Source organism: Canis lupus, chromosome 16, assembly GCF_048164855.1.
Source record: "Canis lupus baileyi chromosome 16, mCanLup2.hap1, whole genome shotgun sequence".
In the NCBI taxonomy this organism is placed as follows: domain Eukaryota; kingdom Metazoa; phylum Chordata; class Mammalia; order Carnivora; family Canidae; genus Canis; species Canis lupus.
The window spans coordinates 58,260,928-58,280,340 of NC_132853.1; the positions used below are offsets into that span (position 1 = coordinate 58,260,928).

Genomic DNA, 19,413 nt, shown 5'->3' on the forward strand with positions numbered 1-19,413 from the left:
GGTTAAGAATAGTTTTTGCATTTTCAAATGACTAGAAAAAAAATCAAAAGGAGGAGAATATTTGTGATGCAGGAAAAGCACGTGAAATTCAGATTCCTTGTCCGTAAGTAAAACTTTATTGGAACGCAGCTGTGCTCACTCACACACATGTTGTCTGTAGCTGCTGTTTTGCTACAGTGGCAGAACTGAGTAGTTGTGACAGACTGTCTGGCCCACAAGGCCCAGAATATTTACTGTCTGGCCCTTTGCAGAAAAGATTTTCCAACCTTGTGCTAGGCAAACGAACCGAAGCACAGGTCGGGCTGGGGTCAGGTGCCAGGTCTGTGGCCCTTCTTGTTCCACCTGCACTTGTTGTCACGCTACACTTATCACCTGCAGTGAGATTGGAGGGGGGAGGGTGGGAAGTGCCAAAAACCACCGTTTTTGCACAGGACATGCTTCTTGGGGCGTGAGTCCAGCACACATTGTGGTGCGGGGGCATAGTCTATGGGCTGACTTAACGTGAGTGTGGGCGAGACCGTTCTGTTGTCTGCATCTTGGGATGGCTTTCTGCTCTGAGGCTGTGAAATGAGTCTGGCACCCACAGTTTTCTCTGGGTTCATCCTTGCCTGGAAACCCACAGGTTGGAGCTGGGAAATACTAGGGATTGGGTGCAGAGAATGGGGGGTGGGGTGGGTCAGCAGAAGCACTTCTGTCCTTTCCTCTCCCTCCCTGAGAGGGAGGTCTCCCTCTGTCTTCAGGACATGCTTTTAGCTACAAGCTCGGGAAGCCTGTTTGTTCTTCTGAGAGAACAATGTCCTGTCCAGTCCATGGAGAGTGGCCAGTGGGCAGGTTGTGTCTTAGATTCATTGGTTCAGCAAATATTTACTGAGTGCTGTCCGTGTGTAGGCACTGTTTGCTGTGTGTCTGTGGGGATTTTCTGTTGAAACGTGTGAGAGCTGGTGTCTTAGAGTTTTTCCAAAGGTGGCAAGCTCCGGACTGCTTCGGCAGCATATCTGACCCACAGACCCTCTGTTCTGAGAGGCCCGGCTGGACAAGGGTGCCAGCGGTACCTTCTGGTTCCTTTTACTGGTCTCAGATGAAGGAGTCTCCTGGTGTTGACTCTTGAGCACTCATGGTGCGGATGTGTGTTCCAAGATGATGTGGGGGGGGCCGGGTGTGCATTACCTGGCAAGTTGATCCTTTTTTGTTGTTAAAGTAGGCTCCATGCTTCTCCCTCTGCCTGTGTCTCTGCCTCCCTCTCTCTCTCTGTAACTATCATAAATAAATAAAAATTAAAAAAAAAAAAAAAAAGGGATGCCTGGGTGGCGCAGCAGTTTGGCGCCTGCCTTTGGCCCAGGGCGTGATCCCGGAGACCCGGGATCGAATCCCACATTGGGCTCCCGGTGCATGGAGCCTGCTTCTCCCTCTGCCTGTGTCTCTGCCTCCCTCTCTCTCTCTATCATAAATAAATAAAAATTTAAAAAAAAAAAAAAAGTAGGCTCCACACCCAGTGTGGTGCTCCATGTGGGGCTTTTTTTTTTTTTTAAAGATCTTCTTTATTTATTCATGAGAGAGACACAGAGAGAGAGGCACAGACACAGGCAGAGGGAGAAGCAGGCTCCACGCAGGGAGCCCGATGTGGGACTCGATCCCGGGTTTCCAGGATCACACCCTGGGCCGAAGGCAGGCGCCAAACTGCTGTGCTACCAGGGCTGCCCTCGATGTGGGGCTTGAATTCACAACCCTGAGATCAAGACCTGAGGCGACAACCAAGAGTCGGACTGAGCCACCCAGGTGCCCCTCGATCCTTTTTTTAATATGTAATCATCTTTTTGGATCTTATACTTCTGTTCTTTGGGATTCTTTCCTTGATAGGTAGATTGTCTGGAAAACACTCTGGAAAAGTCACTCCAAGCCAAGTTCCCTTCAGACCTCAAGGTGTCCATCCTCTTGGACTTCACACGGGGCTCAAGAGGTGGGTCTGGTGCACCCTCTGCCCCAACATTTCCCCTTTCAGAGCCCTGTTTCAGGAGTGACACTCTTGCCACCCCCCGCCCCCGCCCCAGGCAGAGGCAAGGCTGTTTGAAGACGGCCCAGACAGCCTGGTTGTCCTGGTTGTCCGGCAGCATTCCTTCTGTAGCTGGAAGTGACTGGAAGCCCAAAGAAAAACAACTTAGGCTAAAGGGACTGTTTTCAACTCCTATGACTGACCTGCTTTGGGCGGGTCAAGATTTGGGGGTTTGGCCAGTCACCAGGACCCATCTGCTGGCCCTCCTTCTTTGGGCTGGCTTTATTTTCAGGCTCCGCATGGTGGCCTTGGCAGCCCCGGGCCTGGCTACCCATGACATTGTGTCCATCGGAAGAGAGCCTGCTTCCTGAGGGTTCAGACTGGAGCTCCCAGAGTGGCCTGCTGTGGGCCACGCACCAGGGGCTGTGCGTGTGCTGACCAGCCCAGCCCAAGCCTGGGTGCCTTCTCATGGAGCGGGGCGAGGGTTCTGTGTGGGTAGAGCCATCATTACCCAGGGTAGGAATGCCAAGGGCAGAGGAGGGTGGAACCCCTAGGAGGAGATGGGGGTATAGTTCCCAACAGGAGAATGATTGGGTGCCGGCTACTAGAATAGCAGATGTCTGCAGCTCCACCCACTCCAGTCTTGTTCTGAGATGCGGCAGTGTCCAGAGCAGAATTTGGTCTGAGGTCCTCCGGCCATGATGGTGCCAGACAGAATAGTGGCATGCCCAGCCCATGGAGAGTGGCCAGTGGGCAGGTTGTGTCTTGGATTCATTGGTTTAGCAAATATTTACTGAGTGCTGTCTGTGTGTAGGCATTCTGGCCATTTCATGGGCGGCACAGGCAAACGTGGGCCCTGGTAGGCAGTTCCTCCCCTGCGGGGCTGGGTATCTTTCCTGGTGTGAATAGCCTGTCCTTTCTCTTCCGCTCGCCCACGTATTTAGGTAGGAAGAACTCCCGCACAATGCTGCTCCCGCTGTTACAGAGGTTTCCAGAACAGGTCCGCGTCTCTCTCTTCCACACTCCTAACCTCCGTGGTCTCCTCCGGCTCCTGATCCCTGAGCGCTTCAATGAGACCATTGGCCTGCAGCACATTAAAGTGTACCTCTTTGACAACAATATCATCTTGAGTGGGTGAGTCGGCTGCCTTCCATCAAGGACCTCCCTTCAATTCGGCCAGGGTGGAAGTTAGCAGGACACAGAGAAGGGGAAATCGGTCACCTCAGGCCTCAGGAAAGTGGGCACATGTTTGTAGTCTGGTGGTCGGTCACACTACTGCCTCAGTGTCTTCCACGACACCCTCCTCCGCCGTGGCTGCTGGCAGCCCATCGAGGGTGGTCAGAAGGGGGCCCTGGCTTCCTGAGCACTTCCTGGGTGCTAGCCAGTCCTCTGTGCCCACATGTGCTGCTGTGTTTGATCCTCACAGAGACCCGTGTGGTGTTTTCCCTACTTCATACACGAGAGACTAGAGAGGATGAGTGACTTCATTGGGCAGAGCCAGGAACACAGAAGAAATGAACCGCAGAGCCAGGATGGCCGCCTGGGTCCTTTTGATTCTGAAACCTGGGCACTGGGCTCAGCCCTGGTGGCGGGTAGTTGGCTTTGTGAGGGTCCCTCTTCTATCAGCTGTCGCCTCAGCATCGAGACTCCGTGGCTTCCTCGCTGTTGTCCCCTCACGCCACTCTTGTGCAAGTGGCCATGCTCAGGGGCGGCTGCCCTGTGGGGTCCTACGTGTTCGTCACTGCCCTGATCCCACTGGCTCCCCTGCAGCCACTGTTGCCTGCTCTCCTGCCTGAGTCCTCACCCACCTCTTTCCCACCCCCTCCCGCAGTGCGAACCTGAGCGACTCCTACTTCACCAACCGCCAGGACCGCTACGTGTTCTTGCAGGACTGTCCCGAGATTGCAGACTTCTTCACGGAGCTGGTGGACGCAGTGGGGGATGTATCCCTGCAGTTGCAGGGGGATGACACAGTGCAGGTGGTGGAGGGGATGGTGCATCCTTACAAAGGTAGGGTCCTGAGCCCTGCTGCCCTCCCCAGCCTGTGGGGGGTGGAGGTGAGGGCTGAGGAGAGTGCCCCTCTAGGAGCCCAGCCTCTGTCTGAGGCCAGACAGAAGTGACTCACTGGCTACCAGGCATGCTCTGTGGGTCCGGGGAAGGTGGGAGTGTGGGCTTTGGCCTGTGCCTGGGGGAGGGAGCCAGGGGCCTGCCCTGCACTTACAGGAAGCAGCCTGCTAACTGGCCTCCCCGGGGCCAGTTCCCCAGTGGGGAGCCCCAGGGCTCTGTGGCTCTCAGCTCCACTGAGGTCTGTGGCCTCCTGCCTGGAAAGTGAAATGGGAGAGCCCTCAGCTCTGCTCCCTGGAAACAGGCAGACCCTGGCAGCTAGTGTTCCTGGGGGCATTTGCATTCCTCTGATTCCTGTGGCTTCCTGGTGGCCTTTGGGAAGGCCCACTGCTGAATTTGCAACAGTGTCAGCAATGTGGGGAGGGGTAAAGCCTGACCTTATAAGGAGAAGAGCCCCTGTCCTGGGTGCAGGGAGCGCGGGCCCTGGAACCAGTCTGTGATCTGGGTGTCTGCTTTGCCTGCTGCCAGCCTGGATGCTCAGTTATTATTATGATATTTTGAATTTTTATCAATAAAAAATTCATGGAAATTTGTTTTCTCTTGTATGAGTACCTATGTATAATTCTCAATTTTGCCCTTTGGCTCACAAAGCCTGAAATACTTAATATCTGGCCCATACCAGAAACACTGGCCGACCCTTGTCTAACTTTATAGGCCAGGCATGAATGTGTGGAGAAGAGGGCCCCACGTTCTGGGAACGTTATGAGTCATTTTGCTTGGGGGGCAGGTGAGGGCGCCTGGGCCTACATAGATATGCTCAGGGGAGCCGGGCAACTCAGAAGGAGCAAACGGAGGGATGCAGGGGACACTCGAGACCCTCGGAAGGATAGCCTGAGACATGGTGTGGCTGGAGGCTGCTCCCTCCCCCGTGGGTGCTGCTGTCAGGGAGGGAGGGCTCTCCTTGTCCCAGAGCCCATCCCCAGAGACACTCAGGTGTGGCCCTGTCCCCGGCCATGAACGTGTCCTGCCCTGTTCCTCTCTGACTCTGGCTCAGCCTTTCCCAAGGCTTGCTATTTCCTCCAGAGGGCCAGCTCTGGGCAATTGCGGATGTTCTTGGTCTCCCATCGTTGTCACCCTGCAAACTGCTGCTCTTAACCTGCTCCCTGTTTGCACTGCATTTGGGTTTTATCTTCTCTTCTCAGTTGGATGCTGGCTTGTTAGTGTTCAGTGACAGCATTTATGCTCAGTTCTCGTCCGTCCAGTGTGTTGAGACAGCCACCCACCCCAGCTTGCCTGTCCATGCACCCCACCTTGGGGACCCTGCTCCCACGATCCCACTGTGTGGCACTTGCTCAGCCCATGGTTTTGCCCATGCTCGCATTCACTCACTCACACGTTCCTTTATTGTTAGCCTATCTCACTGAAGTGCAGTGTGCATGCTGAACACCAGCCTCAGGTGTGCAGTCCACATGTGTGTGCATGATGGGCCGGCTCCTGGAAGCCCCCTCCAGTCCCCTCTCAGGTGCTGTGCCCCAAGGTCCCGCTCCCTTGATTTCTGTCACCTTCAAGTAGTCTGGTCTGTTTTTTGAACTTCTTTTTTTTTTTTTTAAGATTTTATTTATTTATTCATGAGAGACACAGGGAGAGAGAGTGAGAGAGAGAGAGAGAGAGAGAGAGAGAGAAAGGGGCAGAGACGCAGGCAGAGAGAAGCAGGTTCCATGCAGGGATCCTGACTTGGGACTCGATCCCTGGTCTCTAGGATCAGGCCCTGGGCTGAAGGCGGCACTAAACCGCTGAGCCACCCGGGCTGCCCAGTGTTTTTTGAACTTTTTATAGGGGCACCCGGCTGGCTCTGTTGGTAGAGCATGCGACTCTTGATCTCAAGGTCGTGAGTTCGAGCTCCATGTTGGGTGTGGAGATGACTTAACAAAATTGTAAAAAAAAAAAAAATAATTTTTTGTAAGTGGAACTGGTAGGGGCCTTTTCACGTTCCTTGGCGGCAGGTTCTTTATGACCTTTCCTTGGACGATGATACCTGAGGAGGAGCCTCTCTTGGGGCCGGGGGTCCGTGCTCAATCGAAGCCTGTGGGTAGATGGTCAGGTGGGGGCATCTGCACTGGCCTGTCTCATGCCGTGTCCCTGTGCCAGGCAGGAGCCCAGAGCCCCCACTTTGCTCCTTCACCTTTTCCTCCTGTGTGTCCCTGCAGGTGACCGGGCCGCGTACTGCAGGGCGGCCAACAAGAGGGTTATGGATGTGATAAACTCAGCTCGGGCCCGCCAGCAAGTGTTGCACGCCCAGACCTTCCATGGCGACTCCCTTTTGACTCAGGAGGACGCGGCAGCTGCTGGGGACCGGAGACCAGCCCCCGATACCTGGATTTACCCGTTGATCCAGATGAAGCCCTTTGAGATCCAGATTGACGAGATTGTCACTGAGACCCTGCTGACAGAGGCTGAGCGGGGCGCCAAGATCTACCTCACCACTGGCTACTTCAATCTGACCCAGGCCTACATGGACCTGGTCTTGGGCACGCGGGCTGAGTACCAGATCCTGCTGGCCTCCCCAGAGGTGAACGGCTTCTTCGGGGCCAAGGGGGTGGCGGGGGCCATCCCAGCCGCCTATGTGCACATTGAGCGGCAGTTCTACAGGGAGGTGTGCAGCCTGGGCCAGCAGGAGCGGGTCCAGCTGCAGGAGTACTGGCGGAGGGGCTGGACATTCCATGCCAAAGGTACGCGGTGGCCGGCTGGGGCTCAGGGTGCGGGGGCAGCCTGGGGGGTCATCCCCAATCCTGCTTCACCTGTCTGTGCTGGGCCTTCCTCCCATCTTGTCCTCCTGGCAGCCTTGCACACATGCCACAGCCTCCCAATCGGGAGCATTTGAGTTCTGCAGAGTTTTCTCTCTTCCGCTCGCAGAACTTCATGCCGATGACCTGGGTGGCTGTTTCAGGAAGCACGTGGAACTTCTGCGGGTGGGAGGAGGTGCGTGCGGTCACCTTCCCTGGTCATCAGTTTCTCCCACATTGGCTGTGACCTTCTCAGGGACAGAGGGTATGTTCCTGTCCCTGAGAATTATTTATTTGGTATTAAATGGTTTTTCAGTCTTTCCATCCCCACTGTGGTTCTTTCTGCTTGATGTGAATTCCCCACTTATTCCCCATAGCTGAGGAAGTTGAGGCCGTGTCCTTTCCATTCTGAGCGACACAGCACTGCCCATACGTGGGTCATGGTCTGAACTGTGTGTGGATTATGATCCTCCGCAGGCATTGGTGTGCATTCCTGGGTCAGCTCACACGTGCCATAATCCCAGGTCCGTGGTCTTAGGGATAATCGGGTTTCAAACCTTGTGCTCAGCAGAGGGATTATCCCTGCTGCTTGATGTGTTAAGGGCACCTGCCTCTGGGGTGGAGTTATTCCTTCCGATGCTTCAGGGGCCACACGACCAGATACTTAGTCCTGTGTCTGAAGAAGAGTGACAAACGCAGAGAGCCCCTGGCCATAAGTGACATGTGTGGTTTTTCTGGGTTTCTCTTTGGTGGTCAGAGGTCTGTTTGACTCCCGTGCTGGTCCTGGAGTCTTGCGGAAGGGCTGATGGAGGAGGGGATGGGGTTACTCTGGTCTCTGGTCTTTGCCTGGAAGTCCAGGCTGTAGACAGCCATGGCCACTTAGCTGCGTTGTGTAGATTTGAGGTCATTTTGGAATCATTGGGTGGGTGGAACTCTTTTTTTTCTTACATCAGTGATTTTCACCTGGGGATATGTTAAAAGAAATACTAAAGCCCAGACTGCCTTAGGTCTCTTGAATCCAGCTCTCTGGGAATTAATCCAATGTGGTGTATGTATATAGGTTTTTTTAAGATTTTGTGTATTTGTTTGAGACACAGAGCACAAACAGTGGGAGCGGCAGGCAGAGGAAGAGGGATAAGCAGACTCCCTGCTGAGCAGGGAGCCAAAGCAATGCGGTGGTGTAGGGGGGGCCCCCTCAATCCCAGGACCCCGGGATCATAACCTGAGCTGAAGGAAGACAGTTGACCACCTGAGCCACCTAGGTCCCCGCAACGTGTGTGTGTGTGTGTGTGTGTGTGTGTGTGTGTGTGTGTTTAAACTCTCCAGGAGTTTTTTTTTTTTTTTCTTTTTAATTTTTATTTATTTATGATAGTCACAGAGAGAGAGAGAGAGAGAGAGAGAGAGAGAGAGAGGCAGAGACATAGGCAGAGGGAGAAGCAGGCTCCATGCACCAGGAGCCCGATGTGGGATTCGATCCCGGGTCTCCAGGATCACACCCTGGGCCAAAGGCAGGCGCTAAACCTCTGCACCACCCAGGGATCCCTCTCCAGGAGTTTCTGATGCCTTAAGAATCACTCTCACATCTCCGAAGGATGGCCCTTCTGGTCTCTAGGGTGGTGGTTCCCGCTTCCTGCTAGGAGGCTCACATGCCTGTTCCTGCTAGGACAGGTGGCATTGTGTTCTAGGGCTGAGCCAGGCAGGTGGTCAGATGCCTCAGGCAGGTAGGGCTAGCCAGCAAGGAGGTGTGGAAAATATTTCAGGATTGGTTTTGTTCCTTGTGAGAATAGCCACGGTGCCCAAGCATGGAGTATTGAAGACTGACCTGGAAAGCAGGAGGAGCTTTGATTCTCAGAGGGGACGTGTGTGCCTGGGGAGCTGTGCAGGCGATGCCTTGACAGCACTCCCTCCTCGTCTGTTCTGTGGCACTTCGGGCTCCCCAGCTCAGCGTGGTCTGGTGGTTCTGACTGGGCTGTGGGTTATTTCCCTGATTCCCTGAACCAAGCAGCACTGATAAATGAGCAGTGACCACCCCCCCCTTTACCGTTGAAACAGAAACACACAACCGGCTTTTCCAGTGTGGCTCGCCTTTTCCCGGACAGGCATGCTTCTGCCCCACCCCGGGTGGGGCCTTGCACTCTGGGAGCACTGGATTAGTGGGGAAGGTCAGGAATCCCAGGGCACGTGTGCCTGTGAGTGTGAGAGTGCGAGTGCGCAAGAAAGAGGGGATGGGGTACGTGGGCAGAGGAGCCTAACCTGAAGGCCAGGGGTCCGAGGTCAGAGATCACTCGGTATTGAGGTCAGCGGCCAGGGTCCTTTCCTGTTATTGTGATCAGTGTAGGGGGTCCTTAAGTCGGCCCCCTTTTCTGGTTCATTCCTGCATGCTCATTGTCCCCAGAGCAGCCTATGAGAGGAGCGAGCAGCCCAGGTGGTGGCAGGGGTGGGTGGCTGGGTTTACTGAGGCTCTCTGCAAGGCCCGTGCTGGGTACAGATGGTGTCTGTTTATGCCTGCCTGTGGCCAAGTAGCCCATAGCCTGATAGTCTTACTCAAGCTCCTGCAGGGCAGGCCTGGCTGATCTCCGCTCTGTGCTCCCGTGAACCCTTGGTGAGGACGGTGAGCCAGGAGCCCATGTTCATGGTGTCCACATCTTTGTGGCTCTGACAGTACTGTCCCCCCACCCCCCAGGAGTCAGGCAGGGGGTACTCTTGCACCTGCTGTGGCCCTGTGAGTGAAGTGATGCAGGAACACTGCCTGGTCCCTGCCTGTGGGAAGCTAACAGGGTTGGCTTGGGGCGCATCCTCCTCGTGGAGGTGACCTCAGCGGTCAGTAGGTGCCAGTGGATAGCAGCTCAGTCCAATGGCAGAAGGCTCCAAGCACTGGGGTGTGTCCTTCAGTCCTTTCCAGCTTATCCCGGCTGGAGGATATCAAGCAGTTGTAGAGATGCCTCGTTGGAAAGACTGGAGGTGACTTGTGGAAGCAGTGCTCACTGTATTCGGTGGGCTACCGAGTAGAGGTGTCTCACTGGCAAACTGCGGATTCCTTGGTGTTTTTTTTTTTTTTTTTTTGAGAGAGCACGAGTCGGGCAGAGGGAGAGGGAGAAGCAGGCTCCTTGCTGAGCGGGGAGCCCAATGCGGGGCTCCATCCCAGGACCCTGGGATCTTGACCTGAGCTGAAGGCAGACACTTCACCGACTGAGCCACCCAGATGCTCTGCTTTGCTGATTCCTTAGCATCCTTAGCAGACTTGAGTATACGTCATGTTAATATTGCTTCGAAGTACCAGCAATATCATCCACTATTTAAAGACCTACTCTAGAGACTTTTGCAATGTGGTCCATTCATTTTTTGGGGTTTTTTTTGCAAAGACCACCTATTCAGAATGCGGAGAGGCCCTGTGTACATGTGTCGTGCTGGTGACGCCACCAGACTTGGATTCTTTAAGCCTAATTCTCAGGCCAAATTTACCTTTGGCAAATGTGTAAGGACCTGGTCCAACCTCCATGTAAGACGGGGCGATGGCAGTGGTTCGCCTTCAGGAGAGCACAGTGACCTGACATACATTCTGTTGGGCTTTCTGTGAAGTGGCCGAGAGCCGAGGGGAGGCATCCCAGGGGCCGTGGGGTGGGTGCTGCTAGGTGGGCCCATGGAGGTCTTGCATTTCTCGGTGAGGAGAGATGTCCTTGTCACCTGTGGTTTTGTTCCCGTTCCCCCCACCCCCCTGGGGGTCCCTTAAGGACTCTGCTACAGTTGGAGGTCCTAGCTGCGTCTTCTTGGCCTCTGGAGAGGCGGCTGGGCATCCACGTCAGACAAGAGTCCACCGGCAGCTGTGCGGGTTCATGCCTGGGCAGTTGCCTGTGGCCTGGCCCTCGCTCCTTCCCTGGTAGGTGGGGTGCAGCAAGGCTCTGAGAGCTGGAAGCACCTGTAATGCTGCAGAACGGTCACCTGAGTTCGGTGCTGGGTGTCCGTATTTTTCCCCAACTATGCTTTCATTATTGTGTAGGCATTTGGTGCCCAGCACAGCACCTCACAGCTTGTGTAGTTATATTTTCCCTTTTAAGTGAAAGTTTGTATTTTCTCATTTATTTTATGTATGTATTTTTAAAATACTCAATTTCTTTAGAGCATTTTGGGTTCAGAGCAAAGCTGAGAGGAAGCTCCAGAGATTTCCCAGCTGCCTTGCGCCATTCTCTCCCAGCCTCCTCTACTGTCAGCATCTGGCCCCAGAGGGCGCGCTTTCAGAAGCGATGATCCGGCGTTGACACACTGTCATCCTCCAGAGTCCACATTGTGTCAGGGGTCATCCTGGTGTTCTGTATTCATGGGTTCATGCGAGTGAGGACCTGTATCTGTCATCATGGTGTCACATGGAGGCTTTCATTGCCCTGAACAGCCTCTGGGCTTCCTGTCCATCCCCCTCCCACCCCTGCAGCCACCAGTCCCTTTACTGTCTTCATCCCTTCACCTTTTCTAGAATGTCCTGCAGCTGGACTCACACCATCTGTATCCTCTTCAGACTAGCTTCTTATGCTTAGTTATGTGCATTTAAGTTTTTTTTTTTTTTTAAATAAAGACTTATTTGAGAGAGAGAGTGAGGGGAAAGGCAGAGGGGGAGGGAGAAGCAGACTCTGCTTTGAGTACAGAGTCCGACACAGGGCTCAATCCCACAACCCCAACATCACAACCTGAGCCGAAACCAAGAGCCAGCTGCCCACCTGACTTGAGCCCCCCAGGCACCTCGTGTTTAGGGTCCTTAACCCTTATGTCTTTTGGTGGTGCTGAGTAACATACTGTTGTCTGGACCACAGCTTGGTCATCCATCCACCTACTAGAGGACATCTCAGTTGCTATAGAGTGGAGAGCAGGGCTCGAGGGCCAGGTGCAGAGTGGTTGTCAGAGATTGTAAGCCCTGCATTGGCCATGTGCCAACCAACCAGCATCTCTAGGGCTCGAGGAGGTGGCAGCCCCAGGGGAGCCTGAGCGGGAGGATGTTTGTGTCTACTCCCCAGACAGGAGTGGGCCTGAGCCTTGCTGCTGGTGCTGTCATGGGACTTCTTGCTGGGAGCCTGGCCCCAGCCCACCCAGCAGCCCCTTTGGGCAGGGGCCACATCCAAGTTGGGGGTATCTCGGAGGAGAATCAGAAAATGAGCTTTGAGGGATGCCTGGGTGGCTCAGGTCCTGATCCTGGGTCTGGGGGTCGAGTCCCGTATCTGTTTCCCCCCGGGAGCCTGCTTCTCCCTCTGCCTGTGTCTCTGCTTTTCTCTCTGTATCTCTCATGAATAAGTAAAATTGAAAAGAAAAGAAAAAAAGAAAATAAGAGAAGCTTTGGGATGTAGACTTGCCTTTCCTCTGGGTGCAGTACCGTAGCAGTGCCAGTACAATGTGTGTGGCTAGGGTGGGGTAGGCCATTGGATTAAGAGATTTCTGGCTCCTGCTGACAGAGGAATCTGTTAATGATTGTGAGAATTGTCACTATTTTTACTGCTTTCCCGACAGGCGGCTTGGCCTGGTGCCCAAAGGTGAGCTTGCAGTGCGAGCTGGGGCGACTCCGCCCTGTGTGTCTCCGGCACGCGTGCCTCAGTGGGGTGCTGGCAGGTGTGCACTGGGGCATGGACCACTCTGCTCGGGGTAGGGGGGGGCCTGGTCTCCCGGCCTCTTGAAGTGGTCTGGAGTGTAACAGGTGACTGCTTAGCCCTCTGAGGTCACGACTGTGGTGTCTTCTTGTCCCCTTAGATTTTTGTAGGGTCTGAGAGTCCTCTGAAGTTTATTGCAGAATATCGTGGTGGAAGTGAAGGAGAGGGTGTAAGATGACATTTTTCTTTCTTTCTTTTTTTTTAAAAAGACTTATTTATTTATTTATTTATTTATTTATTCATTCATTCATTCATTCATTCATTCATTCATTCATTCATGAGAGACACACAGAGAGAGGCAGAGACACAGGCAGAGGGAGAAGCAGGCTCCAGGCAGGGAGCCCGATGTGGGACTCCATCCCGGGTCTCCAGGATCAGGCCCTGGGCTGAAGGCGGCGCCAAACCACGGAGCCACCCGGGCTGCCCAGATGACATTTTTCTTGAAGAGAGCCTCAGGGACAGCCTCTCACCAGAAACGGTCTGGAGCACCTGCTTTAGAACTCAGAGGTTTTTATACTTAATTTCGTCATCATATGTTGGAAGATGCACAATTAGCCTCATTTACTCGTTCAAACAAGTATTTTTTGAGTGTCCACTGTGTGCCAGGCAGGATTCAGGGTGCTGGGAATCCATCATTGGGGACCTGCCCTCTCCAGGCATCTGTCTAGTTTAATAGGAAGCAGATACATACAGATGAATCTGTCTTTTTTTTTTTTTAATATTTTATTTATTCATGAGAGACACAGAGGCAGAGACACAGGCAGAAGGAGATGCAGTCTCCTCGAAGGCAGATGCTCAACTGCTGAGCCACCCAGGCATCCGTAGATGAATATATTATAATAAAATGTCAGGTGATGGAACGGGTTATGACCATAGCAGGAGGAGGGATCTGGGCCGGATCTGGGGGTTAGGTGGCGGGTTGGGAAGACCTGTCTGCAGAGGGGACATTCACCAAGCACAGACCCTGGCTGGAGGGTTCAGGTGGAGAGAACAGGAATATGAGGCCCTGAGACTGCTGGGCATGAGGAGGAGTGAGGGGGGCAGGTCGGGAGGGAGTAAGGCCTGGAGGTGGCCGGGCCCATGGGAAAGGTCAGAGGCCTGGCGAGGGAGCGCTGTGAGAGCCCTGGGGCCACCTGGTTTGCTCATGCACAGCGCTGGACCGTGTGGAAAAGGGACTGTAGTGTAGGTGTGGGCAGAGCAGGAGAGGAGGCCCAGGGTGAGGGAGTGAGGGCTCTCATTGAAGAGCTGGGAGCCCGCAGAAGTCTTGGGATTCCGTCCAGTCATCTGTGTACCCCAGCGTGCTCCCTTGGGCTGAGGGCTGCCCACGGCCAGTCCTCTCTTGTGCTGTCACTCCTGTGGCTCTGCCGAGTGGCTCCTAGTCTTATGGGTGCTAGGTTGGTAGAGGCGTTGGGCACAAAGGTCAGGGCTTGATAACAGGCTTATGGCCCTGCTGGGAAGTGTGTAGAGGCCCCAGCCTGCCTCTCAGCCTCTGTGCTCAGGCCCAGAGCAAGGGATGCACCCTTGGGAGTCCCTCCCTGAATGGAGGTTTCCCGGCTGTCCTTTAGGTCTTTCCCAGCAGCAGAAACGTCCCGCCTTCAGAGAGCTTGCACCTGGAAGGGCTGTTCATGGGGCATTATCTTGATCTCCTGGGGCATGGGTACCACGTGGCTTCAACATCTGTGGTCTTTATGTGGAGAAAGATCCCAGTCCACATGGGTCTACAGGGGGAAGTGGTGGGGCAGTTGCAGGTCTCACCAAGGTGGCCAGTAGGTTCAAGATACGTGCTGCCCTTCACTCGCACATGCTCTCCAAGGCCAGCCAGGGCCAGAGAGGAAAGCTGAAAGACAGGTGTCTCTCATGCCTTCCCAATGGGGCGATGGTGGCGGGTGGGTACTGAAAAGCTCTCGTCTCGCTACACATAGAATCTGGGTACACCTTTGTGTAGCACGCAGATATGATTCCGTGAGAGCAGGATTTCCTTTGGGGCTGGCAATTAGGAAAAACAGGTCTAAAAAAGCTTGTTAGTGGTCAGTAACGAAAGCAGGCTGGAAGCTGGGGCGAGGAGCTGTTGGTATGTGCGGGGATGGGCTACATGCCTCTCATGGCTGGCCCCTAGGTTGTAAGTAATAGATCTACGTTTAGGCAGATTTCAGAAATAAGAGATACTCAGAAGACCAGGTCCTTTCAGTCTTGCCCTCCAGGTCCTTTCAGTCTTGCCCTCTGGTCCAGGAGCCTTGGATGGCATGGTTCACATCAGCCTTAGCCAGTGCCAGCCCCATGGGTGTTGGGGACATACTCACTGCTGGACACACTCACTGCTCCCAGCTGAGCGGGCTCCGGAGAGCCGGCTGCATGAGGAGCATGGAGCATCCCCAGTGCTTTTGAGTCTTTCTGATTGTGACATTGAGAGAGTCAGAATAGCAGTGGCAGGTGGTGAAGCTCAAAGGCTGGGGGAGGTCAGCCCCTGGTCCTGGCCCCCCCAGCCTCAGGCTTTGTGGAAAGAGGGGCAGAAGCAGCTGAGCCTAGTGGAGGCGGAGGGCCGGCACTGAAGCAGTCAAGGCTTACCTGTTCCACCTGGACCTCCCTGGGCATCTGGAACAGAATGCTAGGGGCCAGCCAGCGCACCCCTAGTATCTCAACACAAGATAAGGTGAGCCACATGGTTGCCTACGCGACAGTGGCCCCATGGGGCGGTACAGTTGGCTGAGTGACATACGCAGGCAGGCAGGCAGGCGGCTTTGATGTGGCCCCTGTGTGTGTGTGGGGGGGTCGAGCACATTACAGGAACAGGCAGCAGAGCATCGTCATCTCTTACCCAAGGTATTCTTGGAAATGCTCTTGCTCTGAGTGAGAATTAGGAAATGGTCTTCTATTTTAGGCTTCTTGGTGTGTATTACATGTTGTTGATTCGCTCACGATGGTCATGCGCTCCTGTGGGCCCCTTTACAAGGGTCATGTTGGCAGAAGAGAGACCGGCGGTGGTGGGGAGGGTGTGAGGAGGCGGGCTCTGAGCAGGCCGGCAAGCCTCACAGGGGAGCCAGGCCGGCTCCAGCACCGGACAGTGGGCTGGGCTTTCTGGGCCGAGCGTTCTGGGTGCCAGTGATGGTGTAGTGTGGAGGAAGAGACAGAGGCCAGACCCAAGTCTGAGCTCCTGCAGGAGAAAAGAAGTCCAGGGCAGCAGATGTCCTTGGGAAGTCAGGTTTTGGGAGTAGCCTGTTTAGGAGAAGAAGTAGCTGTGACAGGCCCTGGACCGTGCCAGCAGGCCATGGGACTCGGAGGAGGGGGGACGGGTGCACAGCAGACCACCTGCCTGGCGTCTGTTTCAGAGCACAGTTTAGGATTCTGAGACCATCTGCAGCCTTCCTGACAAACATGTCAGCATCCCGGGGGATGGGGGCAGTATCCTCTATCCCATGGCTGCTTGTACTGTACCCTGCTTTTTGTCCAGCTGTGTTGTCAGCCGGCTCATTTCCTAGCAGAAAAGGGGAAATGGTGTTCTCTGGGGCGGGACAGAAACTTTCAGGTCCTCTTAGCTTCTCTCCTCCACCGGCCTCTAGTGGACTTTGCGTGTCTGGCTTTGGCTGTCCCTGAGCCCCTAGCAGGGACGCGCATCTAGTGTCCTGTTGGGTGTGGTGTGTCCGCAGCCCGAGACAGAGAACTGCATGTCCCTGGGTGGGAAGGGATGCAGGATGGAGTGTATCCTCCATACCCATCTCCCCCCGGCAACAGCTGTATTCCCGCAGACTTGGGTAGGAGCATTGCTGTCCCCTAGGCTGCCATAAGCCCAGTGGGGTCTTTCCCCTTGGTGCTCATGGCAGGGCCATGGAGTCTCTGGCCAGGGTGGGCTTCAGGTTCCAGTGGCCAGGATGTGGCCGAGGCAGTTCAAAGAGCTGGGGATCAGAGGCCCTGAAGCCTCTGGGAAGGGCTGTGGTTAGCACGGGGTGGTGAAAGCAGAACCTGAGCATGGGCATCCAGGGGCTCCCTGAGAAACCCACCTCTCGCTGTGCTTGGGCAAGACAGGAGGAGGTGGCTTCCTGGGAACGCCGGCTGCCCAGGTTCCTGCCCTCCGAGCAGCTCCCTGAGCGGACAGCGCATCGCGCCCGACTGCTCATTCCCAGCGGGCTGCTTTTCTCTTAGGTTGAATGAAGTGTGGAGAGGCTCTCGGCAGATGCTGTGCTCATTTCCTGTCTGCACGTTTCCTTTTCCCTGCAGGCCTCTGGCTGTACCTGGCAGGGAGCAGCCTGCCCTGTCTCACGTTGATTGGCTCTCCTAATTTTGGGTACAGGTCAGTTCACCGGGACCTGGAGGCCCAGATCGCCATAGTGACGGAGAGCCGGGCCCTGCAGCAGCAACTTCACCAGGTTGGTTGGGACAAGTGGGATTTGCTGGGGTGAGTGGGTGGTAGCTGGGTGCTCGGCCCTGCCCACATCGCCGGGTCCCCTGAGGGCTGTCTCCGCCATCGTCTCCAGTGAGAAGGACCCCGAGTCCTCAGAAGCCTGCTGGTGGCTGGAAGGCTGGTCCTGAGAGGAGCCCCACAGGCCCGCCCTTAGAAACTGCATGCCCTTTTGCTTTTGTCCTGCTGCGGCAGCTGCTCCTGCCCCACTCCCTCTATGCGGGTCGCAAGCGCTCCTCTCTCACACCTCAACACCCCAGCTTCAGAGGGCCACGGGAGAGGTGGGGAAGCTGGGCTCACTCAGGCCCTGGGCCGCTGGCAGGAGCCTCCGCAGGAAGGCCGGCCAGGAGGCAGAATGGGCACTTAGGGCGCCAGTGTCTTTGACCAAAGAGACGGAAGGGGCAGACGTCAGGAAGCAGCCAGAGCACCGTGCAGAGGGGCTTCGTGGAGAACAGCGTAATGTCATGGGCGTGGGCAGCCCCGTTGCTACGTCGCTGAGCCGTAGAGTTGTGTGCACGCGTCACCTGGGTTCTGCCTCTCGCTCTGCCTTGTCTCCCTTGCTAGTGCTCTGGCTTGGGGTTGAACACACAGGGGACGGTGCAGGGGGCCGGCCAGCAGCAGGGTCCGCTTGTGGTGTGTTTGCGGAGTTTGGAGGTGGGGGATATGTGGGATGGGCAGAAACTTGTGGCTGCCTCTTCCCCCTGCCCCCCTACCTGCTACCCCAGGGGATAGCGATTGGCCCAGCAGGTCCCCTTTTCCTTGGGGATTGCAGCATCTTGGAGTTTCTGTGGTATTGTTCTCATGCTGGCAGTTGTAATAAGGCTTCTGTCCTTCTGTCCTCCTGAGCGTGGGAACTGGGGCCACAGTGGAAACCTGACCTGCTCTGTCTGGCTCGGCCCGTTGGGGTGCACTGGCCATCGGGCGCAGGTGGCCGGTCCAGGAGCCTTCTGCTCCCCTTGGAAGACACAGGTCAGGCCTGTGCTCTCAGCCACTTGGAAGTGAGGAGGGCAGCCCTTTCTGGAGCTGGGGTCGGAGACCCTGGGCCCCATACTGCTGGCAGGCTAACGGCCCGGAGAAGCCGGGGAGAACCCTGTTTCCTCCCTGGGGCAGCAGCTATCTCAGCCCTTCTTCGGTGGTGGAATATTTTACTGTCTGTTTAGAGAAAAACAGAAGGTTCCTGAGAACTGGTTAGTTCTTTTGTGGGACTGTGTGTTTGGTGGCCTGTGGCAGCACCGCTGGACTCGGAAAACACAGACACCGTTCTGTGCGCGTGAGAGTGGCCTTTCCGTGGAAGGGCCAGCTTCCCTCCTGAGTCACAGGAACACAGATAACGCTGCCGAGGGCCAGACCTCAGAAGCCTCGGCTGTTGACTTTGTGAAGCTTTTATTCTCCAGTGTTGGGAATGACTGTTGCGAAACTGTGGGAGCCTTTGTTGCTGGACAAGGGCATGGTAACTGCCTTGTCCCTGGGACCTGCCTTCTGCCGTCTGGGAATCCTGTCAGCGGCCCGGTGGGGCCTTGGTGCCGGGAAGGCCTTTGCGACCAGGGGCCAGAGGAAGTGGCAGCGGTTGTGCTCTGGGTGGCCAGCGCGGAATCTGATCTGCTCAGCAGGTTTCTTGCGACGGTGAGGCTTCCAGAAAATGAGGAAGCCTTGCAGCTGAGACTCCAGTTGGAGTCGCTGGTGCAAGAGGGTCAGGGCTGCAGCCCGGTGGGGTCTGCTGGATTTCTGTACCCATTGCAGAGACGCCTCAGCCTGTGAGCCCCTGCCCTGGGGTCGGTAGCGTTGTGGGTGAGAACTGGGCCAGGACTGGTTCCCCATGGATTGGGGTTTTGTGGGGGCAAGTCCCCCAGGCCTGTGCCCAGGGTCCTGGTACTGGCTCTCCCCGACTTCCCAAGTATGGGGATTGAACCCACATCCTGGATCTGGAGAGAAGCTGGGCCAGTTGCGGTCAGGAGCTGTTTTCCTAAATGACATATTTGGGATATTTTCCTTTTCTTCCCAAACCTGAATCCCAGGGGCTTTAGATTATAGAAGGGTGCAGCCCTTCCATTCTTCAGAGCCATACTGATTTTTGTGCTTTGGAAATGAAAAATGGCATTTCTAGGTAATTCCACCTATATGCTTAGATTGTCGGACCGCAGCCCCCAGGCCCCCCAGCACTCCCACCAGGTGTCCCTGTGGTGCCTGATCCTGGGACTGCCTAGCCACACAACCCACCCACAGCCCAGAAAGTCCCTAGAACCCCGGCCACCCGTGTCCCTGCCCCGTTCTCCTCGGGATAGGGCCCTGTTCGTACTGCACTGGGCGCTGGGAATGGAGAGATATTTTTATCAGAATCCGAAGCCCCTCCCTTCACTCAGTACACACAATAAAAACTGAAAGCTTCCTGGTTTTGTTCAGAGAACACAGTTTACCACTTGTGACCCAAGAAAGACTCCCTTGAACAGCACTGTAACCTTGGTCAGCTGACTTCCCCCTCCAGCTCTGTCGTGGGGTCTGTGAGGAACCTTAAGTGTTTCTGGTAATTTAATTGAAATCTTGGCTGAGTATTCGTTT

The 19,413-nt window shown here is 55.3% G+C and overlaps 1 protein-coding gene across 22 annotated transcripts in view; it reads left to right on the top strand.

Moving 5' to 3' along the window:
* The window catches only part of PGS1 (phosphatidylglycerophosphate synthase 1), a 36,893-nt gene that overhangs the window by 11,515 nt on the left and 5,965 nt on the right, over nt 1-19,413 (top strand). For 8 of the 22 annotated variants that reach the window (XR_012009361.1, XR_012009362.1, XR_012009363.1 and 5 more), the window contains 6 exons: nt 1,858-1,957; nt 2,935-3,124; nt 3,822-4,000; nt 6,262-6,783; nt 6,968-7,102; nt 16,677-16,825. Coding sequence is in view for 17 of the 22 variants with exons in the window: in XM_072781803.1 (XP_072637904.1) it covers nt 1,858-1,957; nt 2,935-3,124; nt 3,822-4,000; nt 6,262-6,783; nt 6,968-7,102; nt 16,677-16,825 (1,275 nt within the window). In the remaining 5 variants the exon portion in view is untranslated. The remainder of the gene's footprint in view (nt 1-1,857; nt 1,958-2,934; nt 3,125-3,821; nt 4,001-6,261; nt 6,784-6,967; nt 7,103-16,676; nt 16,826-19,413) is intronic. The other 14 variants (XR_012009364.1, XR_012009365.1, XM_072781813.1 and 11 more) reach the window with 8 other exon arrangements.